This window comes from Maniola hyperantus, chromosome 14, assembly GCF_902806685.2.
Source record: "Maniola hyperantus chromosome 14, iAphHyp1.2, whole genome shotgun sequence".
NCBI classification, from domain to species: Eukaryota; Metazoa; Arthropoda; class Insecta; order Lepidoptera; family Nymphalidae; genus Maniola; species Maniola hyperantus.
This window is the reverse complement of record NC_048549.1, coordinates 12,021,940-12,046,415: the sequence shown is the minus strand read 5'-3', so window position 1 is coordinate 12,046,415 and position 24,476 is coordinate 12,021,940. Positions and strand designations below refer to the sequence as shown.

Here is a 24,476-nt window from a genome sequence, read left to right as displayed (position 1 = left end):
AACCGCCAGATACTTCCAGTCTTTTGAGATATCCTTAGATGAAGATATCGCTATTCCAGGGGTTGCTCTTTTGTGCATAAGGCAGTTTCAACTTAGAGGTCATTGATTTGTAAAAGGCACCAAAGCAAAAACAATACAATTTAAGTCAATCAGTTATAATTTATTTAAGGAATGCATTAATGAAATATGCATTTATTATTATTGGCACTATGCGTAATATATTAATGGTTATAAATGCACTTAAGCAAGAACAAATTAAGCTTCTACAGGCTGATCGTTTACTTCATCTACAAAATCAGCTAACATATCTTCCACAGTAGTTCCATCATTCTTGGACGGATCTTCAACAATTTTAAGGTTTTCTACAGTCTCAATTGTTTTATTCACATCATTTTCAATCATAACTTCATCTATACCATTAACTTTAGGCATTATATCAATTTTAAGTTCTGTTGCAGTAGATATCTTTTCTACTTCAACTTCTTGTGAACTCTTCACAACTTGCCCACAAGTTATTTGAATATCATCAGTGTCATTTGTACTGGGAAGGTTTTCGTCATCTATTTTTTCTAACACTGGAACATTTTCTACAACCTTACTTGAAAAGTCATAACCAATTTCTAATGATAAAGGTCTTTCTTCTTCGATCGTATCACATGAAATATTCATAGGTAATTGAGTCTGTGCTTCATAAATAGGGTCATTTTCTAGTTCTTTAACAATTTCTGTCTCTTTTATCACGTTTTCTATGGAAGCTATCTCTTTTTCATCATCTTTTTTCCCATTTACTATTTCACTAGTCTCTTTTAGTTCAGTTACTTGATTGAGCATATCTTGGTTATCTAGTTCAGTGTTTTGTTCTTCAGTAGTTTCATGTCTAATGAGTACTGTTTCTAGTTCTTCAGATGAGTCTTCGTTGTTTATTTCATTTTCTTGTTCATCAGCTACTATCATAGGTTCTATATCATTATTCTTATTACTTGTATCCATTTCAACAACCACGACTTCCTGTACGTTATCGTATTCTGAATCGCCACATACTTCCTCTACTGAGCTCTCCGAGTCGCTGCTAAGACTTATTTGGTCTGTTTCATCGGATTTTAGACGTGGTTTCTTGCTTGACGGTTCATCGGGTATTGATATAACATCGTCGTCATTGTCCGCCGATGGTAGCCTGAAATCGGTTGTTTTGTTAGGTTTTTAATGACTATTGTTTATTTTACTGTATCATTTAATATCTTTCCGCGCTAACCCGGTGCGGACGAGCGCGGGTGACGTGCGGGTGTGAGGGGCATCCCCCGCCTCATACCCCGATTGTCATCTCGACCTGTCGCGGACTATATCTATATAATTTGAATAGGTAGTAAATATTACTGTAAGAATTAAGACCAAAACTTAAAGGAAACGTTTTTTTGGTTTCAATACATTTTCGTACTGGAACGCGAAATTGCTTTCAATAGCATGGTCACTGACTATGCCAGAAGCCTCCCAATTACTTGAAATAGAAACACTAAGCTAGAGAAATCATAGAAATTAATATTATTTTAAAGTACTTACTTGTCAGCCCCTAGCAAAGATTCCAACATAGCTCGATTTCTATCAGACACCTTTTTCCTCTTGTTAGTAGTTTTTTCAGTTTCCTGCAGCACGTCAAGAGCAAAGTTGAGGGATGGAGGTGAACAGTGTAGATGGAGCCTTATGTCCAGCAAGGCTTGAGAACAGAACTTTGATATCTGCAAATATGAAGGAATTTTCGGTTAAATTTTTAATTTTCTGTGTCAATTAATAGAAGTTTAAGTATATTTGTAATCTATACTAATATTATAAAGAGGTAATGTCGTTAAGCTTGTTTGTAGGGGGTAATCTCTGGAACTACTGAACCGATTTTGAAAAATTCTTTCACCAATAGAAAGCTACATTATTCCTGACATAGGCTATATTAAAAAAAAAAATTAGAAATCCCTTCGAAAATTGCAATGAAGTGAAAAAAGTCTCATCTGTGAGCTTCCGTGGCGTGCGCTGCGTAAATAGTTAAAGTTACACGAAAACAATGTTCGGTAGAATTGTTCCTCTTAAACAGCTTAAAAAAAAGTCCGCGATAGCATATATCTTACTTTTACGGTAGGCTCACAATAACAATTTTTATGGTTTTGATATGTGTTCTAAAACAAGGCTTTACTTTCAAAGGTGTTTTTACTATCACAGTATTAATCCTTATCAAAATGAAATTGTTCGTCATCTCAAGTATTTAATTTAGACCAAATTGCTCTTTGTATTATTTCATTTAGAATAATATCTTCAGAGATATCACGAATTTAAAATAATGTACACGGCCGCGGCAGTTTTGTCCTGGAAAATCAAAAGTTCTTACGGGATTTTTAATAACCTAAACCCACGCGGGCGAAGCCGCGGGGATCAGCTATAAATTATATTTTTCAAACATTTCAGAGACTAGAAATAAGACTTTTTGTAGTAGATTGTTGCTAAATAATTTATTTATGTTTGAAAACTTTGGCCCAAGAGCAGAGGAAAAAAGATTCCTAATGCAAGCACAGTAAAGTCAAGTTTCTTTTATTTAATAAAATATGCATTGAAAAACAACCGCAAATAGAAAAAGCTAGATTTTACGTTAATTTGAATATAGGGTTATATGGATACGCATCTTCCTCGCTTCTTCTTCTGGAAACAGTAGGTACAGTACTCACCTCAGTGTGTCGACTGTCGAGCAGTAAACTGTACAAGTGTAAGCAGTACTGTGTGGTGGGGGGTACGCTATTGGGTGTAGTTTTGCGCGTGGCCTCCAGCGCCCGTAACAAGCCAAGTAAATATCCATCCGTGTATGCAGGGTAGTTGTAACACTCCCGCACTAGGCATTCTTGGAAAAGCTGCAAATCAGAAAGTAATATATTATTAGCTACTTTAATACAAAACTGCCAGAATTTGTTTATGGAATGAAACTTTGTTATTTGTTTTTTGTGAAATGATCGGTCACCTTTTTTTACACCAATGCAAATTATTATAATACATACATTAAAAATGTATTTAATGAATGAGAAAGTATCCATTTTTTATTAATTAGGTACAGTATGCGGCTGAAAGTAATGTACATCGACCTTTAGAAGAAGATAGCAAATTTGTAGAGCACAGTCTCTGTCGTTGATACCGACAAAACGTCATATAGGTAGGAGTGACAGAGACAAATCTCTACAAAGCCGAAATGTCATTCTAAAGGCCGATGTACATTACTTTCGGCCGCGTACTACATATTACCTTATGCGTAGCCGGTTTGAGGAATCGACCACAGACTGTGAGGAACGTTTCAGAACATTCTAGAGCTGCTATTGATACCTCATTGTTTACCTCTTCTGACCTGAATAAAGCGATTAAAATACTATTTAATATTTCATATGACGTGGCCGTGATAGCTTAGTGGTTAAGACGACCGCCTCCTATTTGGGGGGTTCGATCCCGGACTCTGACTTTTCAGAGTTGTGTACATTAATTACCCAATTTGCTAATCATCATCATTATGATGATTACCCATCGCCTCGGCTCACTACAGAGCACGGCCCTCCTCTCAGGGGTTTGGCCATAGTCTACCACGCTGGCCATGTGCGGATTGGTAGACTTTACACACCTTTGAGAACATTATGGAGAACTCTCAGGTATGCAGGCTTCCTCACGATCTTCAGAAATGGACGCACTAGGAATAAATGCGACTTGCTTCGATTCGACGCGTTTCTGCTGTGTCAACGCCAGGCTTGAAACTTACACAGATATTTTGTTATTTTCTCCCGGTGCGTAGGCAGCCAATGTGCTTTCTTGCAGTTGAGTGGTCACTAGTTTCCTTTTTGCTTTCTTGCTGAGATGCCGCGTCGGTTGCGGACCCATCTGTACATACAAATATATGTGACTGGTTTTTATTTTTCTGACACCTAATAGCCCCACCAAAAATCAGTTCATCATTATCATCACAAACATGATCAACCCATCACTGGACTGGACAGTGGTCCAGAGAAGGGTAAACCCTTCTCTGGACCACTACTAAACCCTTCACTGGAGCCATAGTCTGCCACGCTGGCCCGGTGCGGCTTGGCAGACTTCACACACCATTGTGAATATTTTGGAATACTCTCAGGCAAGCAGGTTTCCTTCTCATTCTGAGAGGAGACCCGTGCTCTGTGGTAGTGGGCTGGCGATGGATTGATCATGATGATGACTGAACTCACAGTGAGTTGCACGACTTTCTTGACAGGCGTGATATCCGTGATGACATAATGTACGAGGTCGTCTTCCCACGCGTGGGCGGCGTGGGGTATCCGGTGCGAGTGCAGTGTGGTTAGCCAGTTGCCCAGACTGTTGTACGCTGTGCAGCGTACTTTGCTGAAATATAACAAAATATATAGCTGGCTTGCGAGAATAGTGACGTAACTCAAAATTCTGTCATATTAAGTATACCAAACTTATACCGATCAGAAATCATTAATATTTTAAAGTAAACATAAACGCAACGAAAATGTTCACTAAAAAGAAGAAGCGTCTTTATTCATTTGAGACAAAACACACTAGCGCGAATCACAAATACAGGCTCATCTCAATTGAGCCGATGACATACACTATCATTCCAATAATTGTCATAAAATTTTCAAGTGACATTTTTTTTTTTTTTTTTTTTTTTCCTTATTGTTGAGTGCCAATTAGCTACTCAATTATATTACGATCTAGCCTAATGTATGACTAATAAGTAATTTTATTTTAACCTAAACTTATAAATTATCTTATATACTAAGAAATTGTCCACTGACGCATCTTAGTCTTTCTTGATTTGAGATATGACACTTTGTTCACGTGTTCTTTCAGCACTTACACTATGTACACTATCACTAATCACTATACACTAACTCAAAAGGTTTGGTCCTTTTTAGTCTTCTCACTGTCTCCGTTACGTCAAGCAGCTGGATTGCTTCAACGTTAACGTGGTGGTGAAGCCTATAGTCGTGGGCTTTGGCAGATTTGGTGATAACTTTATGGACGTATTCAATTTGAAGGTCCCTATGAATATCATCATTTCTGATGTACCAGGGTGCATTTACAATATTCCTGAGTACTTTGTTTTGGAACCGTTGGATGATTTGGATGTTACTTTTTTTGGTACAGCCCCACAGCTGTATGCCATAAGTCCAAATGGGCATCAGGACTTGTCTGTACAAAAGAATCTTGTTGTGTATTGACAGCGAGGAATATCTACCAAGTAGCCAATACATCTGTTTATACTTTATATCAAGTTCTTTCCTTTTTTTCTTGACATGAGCTTTCCAGCGCAACTTCACATCAAGTGTCATACCAAGGTATTTAGCTGTATCCACGTAGGAGATTTTTTGGTCGTTTATGAAGACAGCGTGATACTTTTTTGTTTTATTTGTGAAATCTATATGAACTGACTTTGATTCATTTAGCTTTATTCTCCACTTTTTAGTCCATTTATAGACTTTATTTAGCGCTATTTGTACGTTACCCACTGCCTCTTCATGTGTGCCTCCTACGGCCATAATGGCAGTATCATCAGCAAAAGTGGCAATCGTATTGTTTTCAAGGTCTGGAATATCGCAGGTATATAATAGGTACAGGACCGGCCCTAAAACACTCCCTTGCGGAACTCCAGCTTTTATACATTTAAGCTCAGAGTAGGCATCTTCTTGTCTTACTCTAAATGCTCTATCTGTTATGTATGATTCCAGGATATCTGCGAATGATTTGGGTAGCTCGTTTCTAATTTTATGAATAAGACCTTCATGCCAAACTTTATCAAAAGCCTTTTCAATATCAAGAAATACCGTGGAACAAACTTTCTTTTCTTCAATTGTTTTTTCTATGGTGTTAACAATTCTATGTACTTGATCAATAGTTGAATGTTTCTCTCTGAATCCAAACTGATGATCTGGTATCAGGTTTTTGTTTTCTAATATTGGTTTCATCCTCTTCAGTAGGAGCTTTTCAAATAGTTTTGACATAATAGGCAACAAAGAGATAGGCCTATATGATGTTGCTTCATGAGGTGGTTTTCCTGGCTTAGCTATCATAATGACCTCGGCCACTTTCCACACATTAGGCACGTACCTGAGCCTAAATGCAGCGTTTATTATTGTGGTGAGCTTAACTATGGCTTTCCTTGGAAGGTTTAATAAAATTTCTCTCGTAATTAAATCATATCCAGGAGCTTTCTTGGGACCCAATTTGAGCTTTATTTCTCTACATATTTCTTTGGGTGTCACTAGTTTGATGTCTACATCTTCCTTGATTTCCCTAGTAGAGTCTTTATCAATTTCTTCTCCTTCGTATGGCTGAAATATATTCTCTAAGTGTTCTGCAAATCGTTTAGCCTTTTGGTCGTTATTTATCGCCCACTCATTGTTTTCTTTTTTAATTGGGGGAATATGCATTAGTGACTTGTCCATATTCTTTGTCGCTTTCCAGAGTGAATAATTGGTGCTCCGGTCATTTGTCAAATTTTGAAGGTAATTGTCCATAGTTATTTGTTCATACTTTTTGATTTCGCGCTTGATTTTTTTTGTAAGTTTATTCAATATTCTTTTATCTAATGGAGATCTAGTCTGATGCCATCTATTTCTTGCCCTTCTCTTTTCAGTTATTAGGTTTAATATATGTTTCGGATACACTGTACTTTTAGGTATATTTTTATATTGTGATGGAGTATTTTTCCAGGCCGCCTGTTGTATGTCTACAACAAATTGATTGACCTCTTCATTTAGTTGTCCTGGACATTTTAATGGTACTTTTAGATTAATGCTGTAATTCAGTTCTTGTTTAAAGCCTTCCCAGTCCGTCTTTTTACTTGCTAAGGTCGGAGTAGATTCTTTAAATAAGATTGTTTCGCTTAGTGTAAGTAATATTGGAGAATGATCAGAGCTCATGTCATGTCGTTCTTCAATTCTAAGATATTTAGGTGATATATTTTTGTAGATAAAGAAGTCTATTAGGTCTGGAGTTTTACCAGGGTCAGTCGGCCAGTATGTTGGTTTTCCAGTGCTAGCTACATTACATTTCAGTTGCTTAATTGCTTCTAGTAGTTCTTTTCCTTTAGTCGTAGTTAATCTAGATCCCCAATAGGTATTTTTAGCGTTGAAGTCACCTCCTACGATAAACTTATTTCCATATTGTTCTAGAAAACTAACATATTTATCTTTTTTTACTGAGTGCCTTGGCGGACAATATATAGCTACTACTATAATTGGATACAGCTTTGTTTGTACGTGTATGGCCACAGCTTGAATTTCTTGTTCTTCATATTTGCTTTCCTGGAAGTGGTAGAGATTTTCTTTGATAATTACAGCACTGCCACCCCTAGCTGTATTATTAGGATGTAACGCATGGTAGACTTTATATCCTTTAAATCTAACGAATGACTCTTTAGTGAAGTGTGTCTCGGATATCAGACACACGTCAATATTTTCCATATTCAGGACTACTTCTAGCTCGTGCTTATGTTGGAGTAGTCCGTTAGAGTTCCAAGCCATAATTTTGAGGATATTATTATTCATTATTTCGATTTAATTGTAGCTTTTTTGGTGCTATCTTCAAGTTTTTTTAGTCGCTCATCAAAGGAAGACATGTATTTTAAAATTGAATCTAGTTTACTTTCAAGATTGTTATCTGTCTGTATGTTAGATTTAGCTGCAACAGTTTGAGCATATGTCATTTTATTTGACGTAGTATTTTTTGGAATCTCTTGTTTTTTGGTAATATTATCATTAGTTCCTAGTTTTCCTCTACTTGCTGCGGATTCTTGTTGCTGTCTATATGGTGCTGATGACTTTTTAGTATTATTTTTTCTTATGCTTTGCATTTCTTTGGCTATCATACACCCCCTATAATTTGCTGGGTGTGATCCACCGCAATGCACACACTTTGGTTTCTCATCTGCTGGTTTTTTGCAGTCTTTAGTGAGGTGTTTTCCGGTGCATTTTACACACCGTGGTTCCCGAGAGCAGTATTTTTGTGTGTGTCCATAAGATTGACACCTTTTACATTGAGGTACTAACTTCGATGTTTTTAGGGGTTGTATTTCTACCTTGCATCCTAGGATAGACTTAATATTGTGGATCTTGTTGATATCCTCATCGTGATTAAACGTAAGCATAAACATATTGAGTGGCTCCTTGCTCTGCCATCTTAATTTGTTTGCCACGTCTTCTATTTTAAATCCTTTATTTGTGAGGTCTTCCATTATTCTACTCGGTTGGCATGTATAATGCAATTTTTTTGCCATAACTCTTATTGGCCTTTCCTGCTTATTCTCGTAGGAATGCCAAATACAATTATTTTGGGTTAAGAGCTTACTAATAGTTTTATAAGCGTCTTCATTTTTTGTATTAATTTTAACTGTCTCCTTACCCATCATCTTCACGGTGAATGAGTCCTCAGATGAGTTGTCACTCGGCAGACTTGCAGTTATTAAATCGTAAAACGATTGATAGTCTATCACAGCCGATACGATAATGGGGGGCGGCTGAGGCATTTTTTTAGGTTTCCTTCCTTCATGTTTATTTTCAGTATCAGATTCCTGAGTCTGAATGGGAGACGTGTTCAACTTCCTTTTTTTCCTGCCTTTTACTCTAATCCATTCAGTTTCTTTAGCGAGCTCTTCCTCATCAGTACAGTAATCAACCGGTTCAGTTGAGCTCTTTTGAGTAGAGCCAATATGCTCGGAATATCTAGTTGATTTCGATCCTGACAGGGCTTCAATTTGCCTTTGCAGCTCTAAAATCTGCTCATTCATGGTTTTTATACTGAGCTGAAGGTTTTCATTTTCCAGCTTTTTTTCCTTTAGTGCTTTATAAATATTCACGTTCTCTTCTGACACTTGGGTGAGTTTCGTATATAGGAATCGCTCAGTATCCGTAGTTAATTTAACTTTTTGATGCTCGCCCATTGTTGCAGTATACAACTAGTATAGCTGCAATACAATATTTTAATTTAAAATAATATGTATTTCACAGTCCGAATCGCGGTAACTGGGTCATTATGACGCACGCGGTACGTCCGGCGCGGCACGCGGGCCGAGTCAGCGATTTTACGTTTTAGCACAATACGCGGTTGTTATTGACAGAGATTGAACACTGACTTTTTATGGTCTTATTTTTATTTACGCCTGTATTCTTCAATAAATATTGGCAATTGCTATCGCTATCCCGCACCGGACTAGCGCGGGGGCTGCGCGGGGCGTCCGCACTCCGATTGCTATGTCGAACTATCGCGAACTATACACTGATCTAGGCCCTAGATTCTAGGGTATTAAATGTATTAAAAAATCTTACCTGGTGTTATCAGTGGGGTTGTCTGAACTCCATCGCAGTGTCTGCAACACTAGTCTGAACACTAGCGGTGAGTATGGAATCAGATTTGAACCTAGGCTGAAAAATATAACTATAATGTAGTGAGCCGGTGATGGGTTGATCATGATGATGACTGTACTTTAAATTTTATACTTACCATACAATAAGAGCATCTAACGTTCTCAAAGCTTGTATTTTAATAGTACAAATATCCTTATCATATTGCTTGGCACCACTGGTGACGCTCAGTAGTCGCACTATTACATCCAGTATTGTTTGAGGCTGTACTAGTTTCGCAGTGGGGTAAGTTTCCCTAAAACGTTGAAGAAAACAGTCAGTTTTTTGTTTGGAGTTGTACAAAAGGAGAGTTTAAGGCAGTGGTCCGACCGCCGACGATGAACGAGAAACGAGTAGAACTAGAAACTGTAAACGAGTTGGCGATCAGCGGAAAGCGAGTGTGTAGTTTCGATAGTTTTGTCACCGGGCTATAAGCGAGTGTGCAAGTGCGACAAGCGCTTACTCGCGCCAATCGCCCGCGGTCGCTCAGTCCTGTGCAAACCTAGCGAGCATCGCTAAACGAATGTCGCTGAGCGAGTTTATTTTTAAAAGTTCGTCGACAAAACTAGTAAAGCGAGTCGTCGCCGGCAGTGTGAACAGTCAGAGAGCAACTTTTGATATATGCATCTCTTTCGTTTACACGAAATGTACATTTATTGTGTGTTTCTTGAGAGAGAAAATCGCCGATAGTTAGTGGTTTTCTCGCCGGCGGCCGGACCATTGCCATAAGCTAAGGAAATAAGGCCTTTAAGGGACTAACTACACTTATTCGCTCAATTCAACTTTTGTACATAGAAAACACTAGTTTTATCCTTGAAAAATCAAAGAGTTCCCACAGGATTTTTGAAACTTAATCCACACGGACAAAGTGGCAGACATAATCTAGTCTATACTAATATTATAAATGCAAGCTTGTCTGTCTGTCTGTTAGCTTTTCACGGCCCAACAGTTTAACCCAGTTTGATGAAATTTAGTTCAGACTACAGAGTTAGCTTACATCCCGGGGAAGGACATAGGTTACTTTGTATTCCGGAAAATGAAAGAGTTCCCACGGGCTTTTAAAAACCTAAATCCATGCGGACGTAGTCGCAGGCATCATCTAGTATAATATATTTCAACTTACACCAACATAGCCTGTATGAAAATTAGTACATTCTTTAGCCTCAACTGTAGTACTAGTTGTTTGTCTGTTACATTTTTCAATTTTCTTGCAATATCTGCTAGTGCTGTAGACATAGGAGTAGACGCGGGTTTTAGAGGCTGTAAGGAGATTTAATTTATGTTTTAGAAAATTGTTCTTGGATGTCACAAGTGTGAGTGGCTCATGCTTTTGTTTAAGTCATATCACTCGCAGATGCACATATACTGCACATATTATTTATTGTGATAAGCAATATTTAAGATTGTTGGTCCAGCGGGCCAGAGTTCATCCTACTACTGTATGTTATTCACAACCTAGAAAGCGTCTGTACCAACAGCTATCAGTTCTGTTACAGACATGGCCTGCCCAATATCTAAATAAGTATATTTTAGAATTACCTTGACATTGTTCCTATTCACCTCTACTGTAAACAGTATCTCAGTATAAACAGATCCAATAAGTGTGTGCACCGCATTGCAGAGATCACTCATCTGATCCCTCCAACTTGTTTTAGGAGTTGCTGACTTTTCTTGTGTTGGTCGTACCTGCAAAGTGCAAACCATGGTTAAACAAATTAAAACTCTGAGAGATCAGTATTTACATTTAAAATCTAACTTAGTCTAGAAAGTCCGTAATCAATGTTTGTATGTACCTGCTGCAATGAATGTGCACATTTAGCTGCCTCTATTACATTGAAGTAATTGTTTGAGCTTAGAAAACTAATCAGATATGTCTCTACATTGTTCCTGTGAGACATGCAGTACTTGGGAAATCTGGAAAAAGAATATTGGAAGATTCATATCATCAAGGTCTAATAGTTGTCCTTTTCAGTCTACTCCCTGCAGATACGGATACATTTAGAATTGACAATTTAGTATGATTAGATTTGTATACAATTACTTGGGTATGGGTAAAGTATCTAGCACTCAGTGACTATTGACCATTGTCTTATAACATGAGGACATACAAATACACTTTGAATTTGAATTGATAGCCATATAATTACCTTGGAATCCCGAAGCTAAACAGAATATTATACAAATTACTTTTCTATAGTTCACTAGTATGAAATCAATAAACAAAATCACATGTTATTCTAATAGGCATAATAGTTATTCTAGGTTACATTACCGGTCGATTACGATTTGTAATTCTCGCAGTAATCTATGGGAATGAAGTTCTTTGTACTTCGATAGGCACTGAAAGAAGCTAGAGAGGGCCTCTTTTATTTCCTCACTGTTGTTCGGGTCCACATTGTGGACTTTTTTCAATACTTGCTCTGAAAATAACACTGGGTTAGACAAAGGTAAATAACGCAATATTCCTATTGAAAGCAGGAAATTTTCAGATACTTACCCATTTTAATTAAAATATAAGTTTTGCATATTCAAAAATCTGTCTGTCTGATTCACAATAATTATCATTAGTAGACTGTATTATTTTGCATTTAATTTTAGGAAATAAGCCGCACGGCGCACGTGTATTTTTTTTTATTTTTTTTAAGACATTGGCGCATGTGTAGGTATAATGTATATATCGCAGCGGCACAGATCACAGATTAATAGGGATACTACGCACAGATCCACTATAACTACACGTATATAGTCTACACCACAGATAACTATACGTATATAGTCTATATACTGTTTTTTCTGTTCCGTGCTATATACGTAGATACTCTATGCTATATACTAAGACCACATCAAGGAGTAAGGACCAATCGCAATTCGCAGGTACAAAATAGTCCTTGTTCTGAGTACAAAATCAACATCGGTCGTTGGGTCGTTGTCATTTGTCAAAACATGTCTCAATGTCAAAAAAATGTACCTACCTACATCATTCTCGGTTAGAAAAAGATAAAATCAATGCAGAATTTTTAACTAAGTTTTAGCTACAGTAGAAACGGACATTGACACGGGAGCCATTCAAAGGCGTAAAATATGGTGATAAACATGTATTTTGATTTTGTTATGTCATTATTTGCGTTGAGCCGACGATTACCAATGTTTGACACGTTTACAATATTACCCGTGTCCCGTAACTCTGAAGATTAAAAACTCTGAAGCTATCTTGTCTTGTTTGGTTTGGTAGGTAGTTTTTAGACGTAACATGTCACTTGTATTCGTTCATGGCTTGGTTAGGTTTATGGCTATCTCTATGGTTCATGGCATAGGGGTGCAACTCTAGAACATTAAAAAATCGCAAATTGAAAATCGCTTGTGGTGCCATCTAAGCGCGAGCACGGCTAAACAAATAGAGAACAGTTTACAAAAGAGGTCAATAGATGGCGGGCACATTGATGTAATTTTAATGACATTAATAAATTATAACCAAGTTTTCATCCAGTTTTCATGTTTTCGTGTGCTGTAGTAAATATTTATATTTCTGTTAAATTTATCTGACCCTGCTTTAATAACAGGACTCTGTAGTCTGTATTTCCTTTCACCACCTCGATAACTATATTCTAAGGATTGATTTAGTGACTCGATTCATGCCTGAACGATTGACCACGGCTACGGATTCCGGACTTGTTTTTGCTTTGTGAAATGATTTTTCTGTGAATATATTTGTGCAGAAAAATGCCACGGAGATCTCGATGTGTGTCTGGATGTGACTAATTCGGTAAGTATAAAATCAGCTTACTCGTAATCTAACTCAAAAGTACTTCAATGAGTCAAACTCTATGCACCATTAAGGCACCATTAGCACATTAGGTATTTTATCATGATACTAGGTATATAGTTCCTGCGATTTCGTCCGCTCGAAAAAACTATTTTAGAAATCCCGTGAGAAGTCCAATTTTCCGGGATAAATGTGGCCTACAAGTTACAACCGTCTGATGCAAGCTATCTCTATATATTTGCATTTATCATATTGCTATGGATTATTAACTACTAATTCTGTAAATTTTTTGTTTTGTAATTAAGTGTACTTACAACATTTGTTTTGAACTTTATTGACTAAGTTATTTTTATATTATAGGTATCAGCTATCAACTAATTAAGTACAATAAGTAAGTATAGACTAATGCATATTTTATGTTATTACTTTTTCAGATGTTTGCATGGCTTTCCAAAACCTGGCTACTCCTCTCTTTGAAACCATTTAAACAATGAAAAGAGATAGTAGGACAACATTTAGAAAGCAAGACTGGTAATGAAATAATATATAGTTACGAATTATCAAATTTGCAATCACCAGTTTGAAGATCGTTGAAATACACCAGTTGTGGTAGTAATATGAAAGTTATGAAAAGTAAATAACCAAAAATTTTGGATTTGAGCGTTACCTATTTCACAATCTCGTGGGTCTTGAATTTGGGTATGTATTTTATGTACCTAGTTACGAATTTATGAAAATAAAATATTTTACAAAACCTTAAAACCTTTTTATTTCTATAGTGTTTTATAATTTAGTATCTAAAAGAGTCAGTCTTGTAATATATATTTTTAAACATGTTTTAAACAAACGTTAATGGAATTATTGATATTTTTTTAAAACATGTTCAAAAATATAAAATATTCTAGTAAAGTACATTTAAATAGCATTTAAATTTTCGCGCTCTCGCACGCCTAGCACGCTTTTAGTGCCCTCTAGATGTGAGCACACGCGTAACTTTGAAAAAGAAATCTAGAGTCGCACATCTATCTCTAGTATATAGTAGATAATCTATGGTTCATGGCTTGGAATTGGACTTAGATGAATGATTCGTTTCGTTTCGTTTACTCGTTGAGTTGTCACGTGGTTGTCACTTGTCAAACTGAAACTAATTTTTTACACACGTATTCTTATTTTTGTGTACATAATATTCCTAATTATAACATTCCTGCATTCTCTTTATACCTTACGAGTATTATAGGAACTGAAAAGAAAGTTATATCATGAGGGAAAGTCCATAAAGTCAGAATTAGTAGAAGTGAACTAGGAACATGTCCACGTTTACCGGTTTCAGCGAGGAAGATTTGAAGCGGATAAAGTCTACGGAATCTGGTCCACACAGCGGTAAATTTGATTCCCACATGTCCATTGTTATAAAATTTCTCATGGTTTAACAGTAAATGGGAAAAATAAGTTGACAAAAATTGTATGGGTTATTGTTTCTGTTGGTTGACAATTTGGTCATGTTTTACCACAAATAAATATTTTTTAGGTACCTACTTCTTTCTCGTTAGTACTAAAGGGAAGAGAACATGGTTAGTAAACCATATTCACTCCCTATTTTTCTACATGTACTCTTTCATATTTTAATCATTTATCCTAAAGGCGGACTTACTTAACTTTTTATACTTAATTTTTTATTTGTCTTTGCTACATATTTCCTACTCGATATGTCAAGGTTATTGACATCATCCTTTTTTATCATCCATATTAAATGTTGAAATCCTGTCTCAAAAACTGCATGATTTTTAGTCTGTGATTTATTGATAAGAGAAAATTAAAAATTGATTTTTCATTGACTGATTAAGTATAGATATAAGTTATGGAGTGTAGAGGCAATATAGTTGTAAGCTGATGTAATCCCCTCTTATTCAATCTATTACATACATATTGCAGTTTATTTACTATTTATTACCAAAAGAAACCTTTGAAGATTTTACAAGTTTATTAATTTAATACTAGGTAGGTATTTACCTATATGTTTTGAGCTAGTTACTATAGCTGTACCACCTGCTCGGGGTGCCTTAGAGGCAAGGTAGGGTGGGGCTTGTGGGAGGGTGACAGGGATGTTGAAATCCTTGAGTTGTACATCAACTGTCATTCTCCCTCAAACAAAGGGACATGGTTTTAACAAAAACACCTTCCAGGTTAGCCCACTTCCATCGTAGACTGCATCATCACTTACCACCAGGTGAGATTGCAGTCAATGGCTAACTTGTATCTGAATTAAAAAAATACTCAACCTCACAAGCCATCTCAGTGAAGCAGTACACCAATAATAGAAAAAAATATGTGAGTCAATATTAAAAAAAAAAAAAAACGTGTTGTACATAGAGTCTGTGATCTCATCATTATAATATTAGGTATGATTGATATAAAATTATGTCAAGCTGATTTTGCTATGTTATACAGGAAACTGATGAGATAAATTGCAATAGTGTGTGATTTAATTCCAAACTAAGTTACATATCTCTCTTTTTTGTGGTACTTGAAAAATACTGTATGCTCATAGCAATTAATTATTTTTGGTAGAACTTTATTAATCAGTGTTTGCTGTAAATTATAACAATGTTTAAGTTTGAAGTTTGTTACCAATAGGCAATAACACATTTAAATAGCACATCCCAGGTTCTTTTGACATGTTAGTGTATATTGAACAGTGGAAGATACCTATTTTTGATTTGTGTCTGTTTTACGGCGATTACGCACTGCACTTCCGTCATCCGTGAGAATACCAGCGATTATCTACTACATAATATGTCACAAGCTACCATACAAAACAAAAAGGAACGTATTTTCACGGGCTTGGATCAGATGAGTGCGTAACCGCCGTTACTACTAACTAAAATACATGTTTTATTAAATAGCTAAGTAATTAGGTAAGTATATTGTTAAGCCATTTTTTTAAAAGTTTAGGGTTGGGATTTTATTAAATTGGCTTTTAAAATCATTGCATTATTTAACTGAACAAATTAGTTCACTGGTAAGTTTGTAACAAAAATTAATTACTAATCTAATGCTTTATTTCTAGCTCCACCACAAAGACTGTTAAATGCTCGCAAGATAGACAAAATAGGTGCCAGACCCAAAAAGCAACTGCCACAATACAAACTGCCATTAAAAAACCAAAATCCTGAAGATGCAATAGATGTAGCTTTTGACAAATGCAAGCTCAGTTTGAAACAAAATTCAGTTGAAGCTGTGGAGCATCAAAATGGGGAAGAGGTTGACAATGGTAAGCAAAGTATAATTTCTATAACTATCTGAATATTTGGAAACTATAAAAAGTTACACCTACCATAATATGCTTAACACAATTTCAAATAGGTAATTTAATTTAATTTGTTTATAACTGTATTAAAATTATTATTATTGGCAATGAGGCCTGCTTAGTCATGAATCAGTCACAAAACGCATCCCAAATTAATGTAGAGATACTATTGAATAAAACTTTATTATTCAAATAAGCTAACAAGTGGTTTAAATAGTCAAATAAATCTTCCATCCATATTAATTTAAATTGATATGAATAGAAACCTCATGGTACATGGTAACTTTTAATAAATAATTTTTAGGTTGTCTGTCTTTCTGTCGCGTCTGTCAAGACACTTCAAGTTAAATAAATAAATATTAAACTTTTATAAGTACTTTTGAATCGTCATATGCATCTACCACTGGTTCGGAATGCCACAAGGAAATCAAACCTATAGAATACATCCCGTTGACTTAGAATGATTAAATTTGGTAGGTAGCAACTAGCAATGTCTTATAGCACAAGTAAAGTAAGAAATCGGAAAACCGTGAATTTGTGGTCACATCACAAAAATTAAAAAGTTATTTCTTGTACAATGGTACGGAATCCCTCATGTGGGAGTCCAACTTGCACTTGACTGGTTTTTTTTTGTTACTGACTGATATTTGAATGTACTACTCCATAGGTTTACCAGAGGAGAATACTGTGGAATCAGATGACATCATAGATAATGCCATAGATTCTAAAACTGATACTGCCATAGATTATAAATCGGAAGAAGACACTAGTAGAAAAAGCAGCACAAATGTAACACCAGATGTAGTAAGATGCATAGAGAACTACACAGAAGATGATCTGGTGTCGCATAGAGTCAAGTTAGAAGAGTTGCAGCTGCAACAGAAGCTAATGGAAGAACAGAATAAGAAGAGGAAAGAAATGCTTGCCAAGGCGTTAGCTGACAGGTATGAAGATTTTTTCTTGAAGAACTGTCTTCTCTATCTAAAAAATTGTCTGACATGGTGTTCCCCAAACATTTTAATGTATCACATTGTTTTGTTGGTGGCACATTCAGTCATAGATTTTTCTTATTCAATGAAGAGTTAGTGCTGGATTGCAATCTTACCCTTGGCTCTTTGCCTGCCAGTAATGATAATCGTGTCTGAAATCTACTGCCTGAACAGACAAGAGCTAATTTATGAATTTCCCAAATTGCCCCTGCTGAGAATCGAACCCTGGACCTCCCGCGCTCACCACTGCGCCAGGGAGGTCGTATAAGACAAGCAAATCTGTGATTTTGCACACATTTTTTATCTTGCTTTTCTCACACCATACCTTATCTAATACCAGTGCAGTGGAGTATGAGTAATTTATCAGTATACTATCTTTTGTAAAACCTTGGATAAAGTTAATCTTAAAACAGTGTTCATACTTGTGTCATGTCAGCTAAATGTCTATGGGAAGATTTTTGTATTTGATATCAAAACCAATATGGTAATGTTTACTTTAATGTTTAGTACTTTAATAAATCAGAAGTAGTTATGATTGCTGCAGTAAATGAAGTGAATGATTGAAGCATAATAGTTTTTTTTATTGCGAGATAGGCTCGCGTTTGGCGATAATCATGCTTTGTAAAAAGCAATGATGAGGTCTAGGTCTAGGTGGAGCGCGCTTGCCAGAAGTGCCTGTTCATTCTTGCCTTGGAGGTATTTAGGTTATAAATGTGGCAGGAAAACCGGACACCCAGAAGGGCATTTCACACCTTAGCGGTTCGTATCAGAAACGTTTAGCAAACACGTTTTGTATTACAGTTCTAGCCATTCACGAAGGCTAGTGAACTTTACTTGTGGTAACGTTGTTTACATGGTCATTGCGTAAGTGTGCGTGCATGTCGGACCAATCAGTCGCGAGCAAGCGCTGTCAAATGCACTAGTGTACCTTACGCATACCGATACGACTTAAACACAAGCATGAGTCAGTGGCCTTCCGGAAATGCAAGAACGGAAATGCAAGGAAGAAAAGGAAGAGATGTAGATTGAATGTCAACCACATAAGGGTGCCAAGGTATCCCGATGTTCTATAGTAGAATGTTAAAGGAGGAATAAGATCACTTGAGAGTATGAAACACGACAGTATAAAAAGGGTGGTGGGAAGTGCTGAATGAGGAAGGCTGAGAACTGTGTGGTGGCGCTCACTAGGAATGGCCATCCGCAGGCTTATAGGACGCTGGACGATGGTGGTGAAATAATGGTTAACAATGTCTTTGACCGTGTAATTTTCTCACACTAATATTATAAAGGTGAAAGTATGTATGCGTGGGTGTGCGTGTGCTTGCGTGTGTGTGTGTGTGTGTGTGTATTTGCGTGTGTATGTTTGTTACTCTTTTACGCTAAAAATTACTGGGTGGATTTGGCTGAGATTTGGAATGGAGATAGATTATACCCTGGACAGCCTAACATATAGGCTACTTTTTATCCCGGAAAATCAAAGTATTCCCATAATATTTAAAAAAACCTTATATCGACGCGAATGAAGTAGCGGACATCAGCTAGTAAATAAAAATAATATAATGAGAAATTACAAAAATACGCGCAGAATTGAAAATCTCATCTTCTTTGAGAAGTCAGAGGTTAGTTATAGAATAATGGGATAGTTGTTAGTGTATCTTTAGTATTTCATGTTAGATCATTATTTAAAAGTATTATAAAAAATTTATGAAAAACTCAAAAAAATTTCAAAATTACAATAGGCTGTCTTTGCTGTTTTAGGACGAAACAAACAGAAGAAGAAGTTCAGAAATTAGAGAAAATAAAGAAAGAACTGCAAGTACTGGACGGACAGTTCTCACAGGATGTTGCAGTTTTGAGGAAGAAGATAGACCAAGCGTGTCTGAGTTACGCTGATGCAGAGTAAGTAATAAGTTAGACCCTTTTATAGAGTTCCGTACCCGAAGGGTGCGAACGGGACCCTATTACTAAACCTCTGTTGTCCGTCTATCTGTTAGCGGACTGTATCTCATGAACCGTAATAGGTAAATAATTGAAATATTCACACAATGTGTATTTCTATTGTCGCTGTAACAACAAATAATAAAAATTTTGATCGCCGCTATGCAAAAAAAATATTAAAGTGTTGTTTCTTGTATGATGGTACGGAATCTTTCGCGTGCGAGGCTGTCTCGCACTTGACCGATTTTTTTTGTTGATAAGTAGGCGTTTGATTGCAGTCTCACTTGTACGATGTAGGATTCGGTCTGTAATGTGGAAGCGTACTAACTGGGAAAGACAAATTTCTCCTGAGAAAAAATTGAATATATATTTAGAAATTTGCTTTGATTTGCTACCGATGTGAATCGATCCTAAGGGGATTAATTAATATAGGGGACTATGGGAATTTTTTTCTGCCAATCTAGCGTTGTAGACTATGGCCAAACCCTTCTCAATTTTAGGAGACCAGTGGGGTGATTCTCTAACTCAGTGTCTAACACTGAACGATAGCCACAGAGGTCACTTTTTAATCCGTTGAAGGTTTTCTACGAAAAAATATTTTACTACTACCCAGTAAAGCAGCGATGTAGAACCAACCAACCTCGGTGGCTATCATTCTGTGTTAGACACTGAGTTAGCGAATCACCTAGCTGTTCTCAGTAGTGAGCCGGCAATGAGTTGATCACGATGAGGATGATGGGAATTTCCATCAGACACACTCATTCATCATCATCATGATCTACCCATGACCGGCTCACTACAGAGCACGGATCTCCTCTCTAATGAGAAGGCAGACACTGCTAGTACGAAAATAACACTACAAAATTAACACTTAAACAATTTATTACATAATATTATAACAAAATAATTTATTATCCTACAGAAAACATTATCTAAAAGTTGAAAAGGAGTTTCTACAGGCAAAAATAAGTCTTCAAAAGGAAAAGGAGAGAAAAGAGTTATTGACTGAGCATCTTTGTGCCCTGATCACACATAACGAGACTAGAAAAGCGCATAAACTCGAAACGCTTATGCTCGAACTTGCCACTAATAAAAATGAATGTATTAATGCTATGGCCCCACCGGTGGAAGATACGTCGTCTGTTGTCATTGATGGTGTTGATGAGAGGACGGGAAAAATGGTTGAGATTTTACCGGAAAGTTGATTTATAACATAGTTTAATTATAGTTAGGCTGGCCGCACAATTGTTACTATTGCCTGAGCAAGTATAAATCGTACAAATCGAAACAAAGCGGCGGCGCGATGCTTAAAATCATCAAATTGGGTATTTTCCTACTTTTGAATTTGATAAATATTATTACTTTATTATTAACTAGGATAGAAATAATGACGTACGCTGAAAAAATTATTAAAATCCAACAAAGATTTACAAAGTCACAGGCATTTTAATTTTGGAGTGGGAGGGTCTTCTATCCCTTTCTCGCAAAACGAAAATTTGTATGAAACCGCACGAAGCTACTATGTCATTAGTAAGGTGTGACGTCAAAATGCTGTATCGCTATATCTCTGTCTAATCAGAAATATTTAAATGCTTATAACTTTATTGTTATTTGATCGATTTAATTAGTTTTTTCAGTTAACGTCATTATTTTTATCCTAGTTTATAATAAAGTAACAAAAAAATTGGAGTCAAATACCCAATTCAAATCATTTATTCAAATCGGGTACTTACCATTCTACATAGTTTCTGATTGTCAATGCACACTATACACTAGTATGGTTTGAAAGTGTGGATAATTAGCGCTAATACGACTCGTTTCTATTTCTAATAATCTATTTTTTCTTACATGGCTTAAAAGGCTATAGCGGGAATAGCAGCTCAGGTTATGCACGGCGCTTAGGTCTTTATTACCGCGAACTAATTTAACGTTGATACAAGGGAAAGATTATAATATTAGAACTTTAAGCGCTGGGTAAAGAGCGCTTACGCGTTTGACCAAGACATCTATTTTTAAGTTAAGAAAAAATAGATTCAATTTCAATTCAATTCAATTCCCAATTATTGGCTTTTAGGTGTGCCAACTTGTTCAATTTTGTATTAGATCCACACTTAAATACCTGTTACTGTCGCGTCTAAAAAGTTGCTTGAACAACTAGGAAAGTTCCTTGCGTTTCTTGTTACTCCAATGCTAACGCAAGGGTAGTAGCCAATGTGTCTAGATCTGTTGTACACAAACTCTAAACTTAACTAAAACAACAGATCTAAAAGTATTGCTATCCAATCCATTTCATAATGCTCCCTACGGAGAAGCATACGGACAACTTTTTAGATCTGTCAATTTAGTTTAGTTTAGAGAGAGTGAATTAATCGCAATGTGTGGCCAGCCTTTAGGTTTCCACCCTAGGGCGGTTTCAGACTAGCGTATTTTTTTGCGCGGATACGGTCGTTTCAGCATACGCGTTTACACGCGCGCTACATACGCGCTTCAAAAAACCGGACGCGCGTATACGGGCATATTTCGGCGTGTACGCTCGAACCGGTGGCCCGGTGGGTGGTGGTCTCTCCCGGCTCGCGCTTATACGAGCTTAGAATCGCGTCAACGCCAGTCTATATTACTTCACTCTATGGTCAACGCTCGTACGAGTTGAGCGTGTGCCAAAAGGCGCGCCTATACGCGCCTACATGCGCTTCCAAAAACGAGCTTATACGCGCGTATAATACGCTAGTCTGAAACCGCCCGTCTCAATTTTTATAAGGTGAAAAAGAGGTAAAAGGCAATCGCCTCTTTTTCACCTTCTAAATTTAGGCCTAATTTTTCAGTTGCCAAATAAACTTTAACTGCCGAATTTCATAGATTTCCAATACAAAAATTATTCCTTACTTAAACATTATTTGTTATTTATTATTTTGGCGGTTAATAAATTGGTCTTTCGTTTCAAACTTGCATCATTTAAATATTCAATATAATATGTCATGAATATCCATTGTTAGAAAGATTACAAAAGTATTTAAACAGAACTTAGATGTTGGCGAATATAATACTTAATTCTGTTATTCTATGTGACAATTGTTAAATAGCGCAAATAATTATTATTTAACTTTATTATCAAGTGGGTGGACACCTTTTTTATTTGGTAACTTTACCACACAACGAATTTTAGAACTTATCCCAAATACAATACGGTGCAATTTTCTAATGTACTAAGTGCCTTATTTACATAAGTACCTATATAATACATAAATACTAATAGTATAACTTTAGTTAGGTATCTATTATTTAATTTTAATTAAGTTATAATTATATAGTCGTGTTGAACATGACATATTAGAAGACTAATTTTTTTTGTTAAGTATTATAACAATTACTATTAGAATTAATTGAAACTGTAAAATTATAATTTTTTTATAGAAAAGTGTCATTAAAAAACGTGTTCTCGAACAGAACACGTTTTTTAATGATTCTTCATTGGTTTTTACTTTTTATCTAGATTGATAGGATTTTATACGATTTTGTCTTGATTTTCAATCGCCCAATAATAATTATTGTATTTAACTGAAGAATTTAAACGTTTTGACAAACTTTTCATTGGAAATCGGTCAAAAAGTAAAACCAATGAAAAATATGCAAGTATGTATGCATTTCTTATTAAAAGGTATGTAATATTAAGAATATTTCAGATGCCTAATTTTTATAATTTGATTATGTAAGTAATGTATATTCTAAAATCCAACGCACACTTGGCCAGTTATTTCTTCATTTTGTTGACATGATATTAAACTATTACTATTATTATAATTACATAATCTTAGATAAACTCTTATAACAATTTGCTCTATTTTTATATGATTCTCTTGTCCTAAATTTTTTTAAATTATTATAACAAAATAGTTATTTTGACAGTAACATTTACAATAAAAACTATTTTTATTATGGCTTTATTTTATTACTACTTTTGCCGTGATAGTCTAGTGGTTAGAAACCATAGAAAGATCGCAGATTCGACTGCTGTATAAACCTTTTTTTCATGAAAAATGCATTTTGAAAAAGTAGATACCTATATTGGGCGCAAAACAAACAGTCCAACAAAAACACGAGGCGTATGGCTGCGCATTGCACAAAAACAGATCTCGTTGGACTTGTGTATTCAAGAAGTAGTCCAATCGGAAGTTGCAACATGGCGGATTGTGCAGGTCATAGGCTAAAGCGCCATTTCCACGGACGAGAGAATCGCGGCGATAGTCTCGCCGTGTGACAAAGTTCGTCTGTGGAGATGGCGCCTTAATCTATGACCTGCACAATCCGCCATGTTGCAACTTCCGATTGGACTTCTTCTGTTACTATACTATATAACGCGTAAAATTTAATTCCTCACGCGCCATTTTAACTTTTTGTGTCAAAATTCATGTCAAAAGTACGATTTAAGGATTTTAGTCCTTATTTTAAAGATGAACCGTACTTTTAACTTGACAGTTGACCCATAAAGTTAAAATGGCGCGTGAGGAGTCATTTTGTACGGACTATACGTCAAATACAAATCACTACCCATATTTTAAATGCGAAAGTGTGTTTGTTTGTTGTGTTTGTCCTTCAATCACGTCGCAACAGAGCAACGGATCCACATGATTTTATGCATAGGTATAGTTAAAGACCTGGAGAGTGACATAGGCTACTTTTTATCCTGGAAAATCAAAAAGTTCTCACGGGATTTTTTAAGACCTAAATCCATGCGGACGAAGTCGCTGGCATCAGCTAGTTACAATATATTTTTAAAAAGTAAATAAGAAGAAATCAGTGCATAATATATTTATTTACATACTGTAAATATTATGACTATAATATTATATTAAAATGGTTTAGGCATTAACAAATTTGAAGTATCAGAAAATACTCTTTGAATGCTTCATAAATGCACTTAACAATCATTAGTGGCCAATTCTTTTATATTTAATCTAACTAAATTGAGAGGTTAACTGTTATCCTTTTCTGCAGGTGTCATTATGAAAGAGGTAGCAATAGTGTAGAGACTATGTACAACAGAATTAGCCACATTGTTTTAGTTTGAAAAA

The 24,476-nt window shown here is 35.9% G+C and overlaps 2 protein-coding genes across 2 annotated transcripts; one reads left to right on the top strand and one right to left on the bottom strand.

Moving 5' to 3' along the window:
* Positions 1-138: 138 nt before the first annotated feature.
* On the bottom strand, positions 139-12,077 carry LOC117988335 (proline-, glutamic acid- and leucine-rich protein 1-like). The gene is made up of 13 exons (XM_034975463.2): positions 11,908-12,077; positions 11,683-11,830; positions 11,204-11,324; positions 10,950-11,096; positions 10,534-10,670; positions 9,511-9,666; positions 9,336-9,431; positions 4,230-4,383; positions 3,773-3,891; positions 3,271-3,370; positions 2,706-2,885; positions 1,558-1,733; positions 139-1,174 (listed from the first exon to the last, which is right to left on the bottom strand). The coding sequence occupies exons 1-13, from the start codon at positions 11,909-11,911 to the stop codon at positions 256-258; spliced, it is 2,457 nt and encodes an 818-aa protein (XP_034831354.1). The 5' UTR covers positions 11,912-12,077; the 3' UTR covers positions 139-255.
* Positions 12,078-14,307: 2,230 nt separating this feature from the next.
* On the top strand, positions 14,308-23,171 carry Gorab (Golgin, RAB6 interacting). The gene is made up of 5 exons (XM_034975475.2): positions 14,308-14,553; positions 16,241-16,444; positions 17,148-17,424; positions 19,228-19,368; positions 20,330-23,171. Exons 1-5 carry the CDS (start codon positions 14,481-14,483, stop codon positions 20,610-20,612), a joined length of 978 nt encoding a protein of 325 aa, XP_034831366.1. The 5' UTR covers positions 14,308-14,480; the 3' UTR covers positions 20,613-23,171.
* The last annotated feature ends 1,305 nt before the right edge of the window (positions 23,172-24,476 follow it).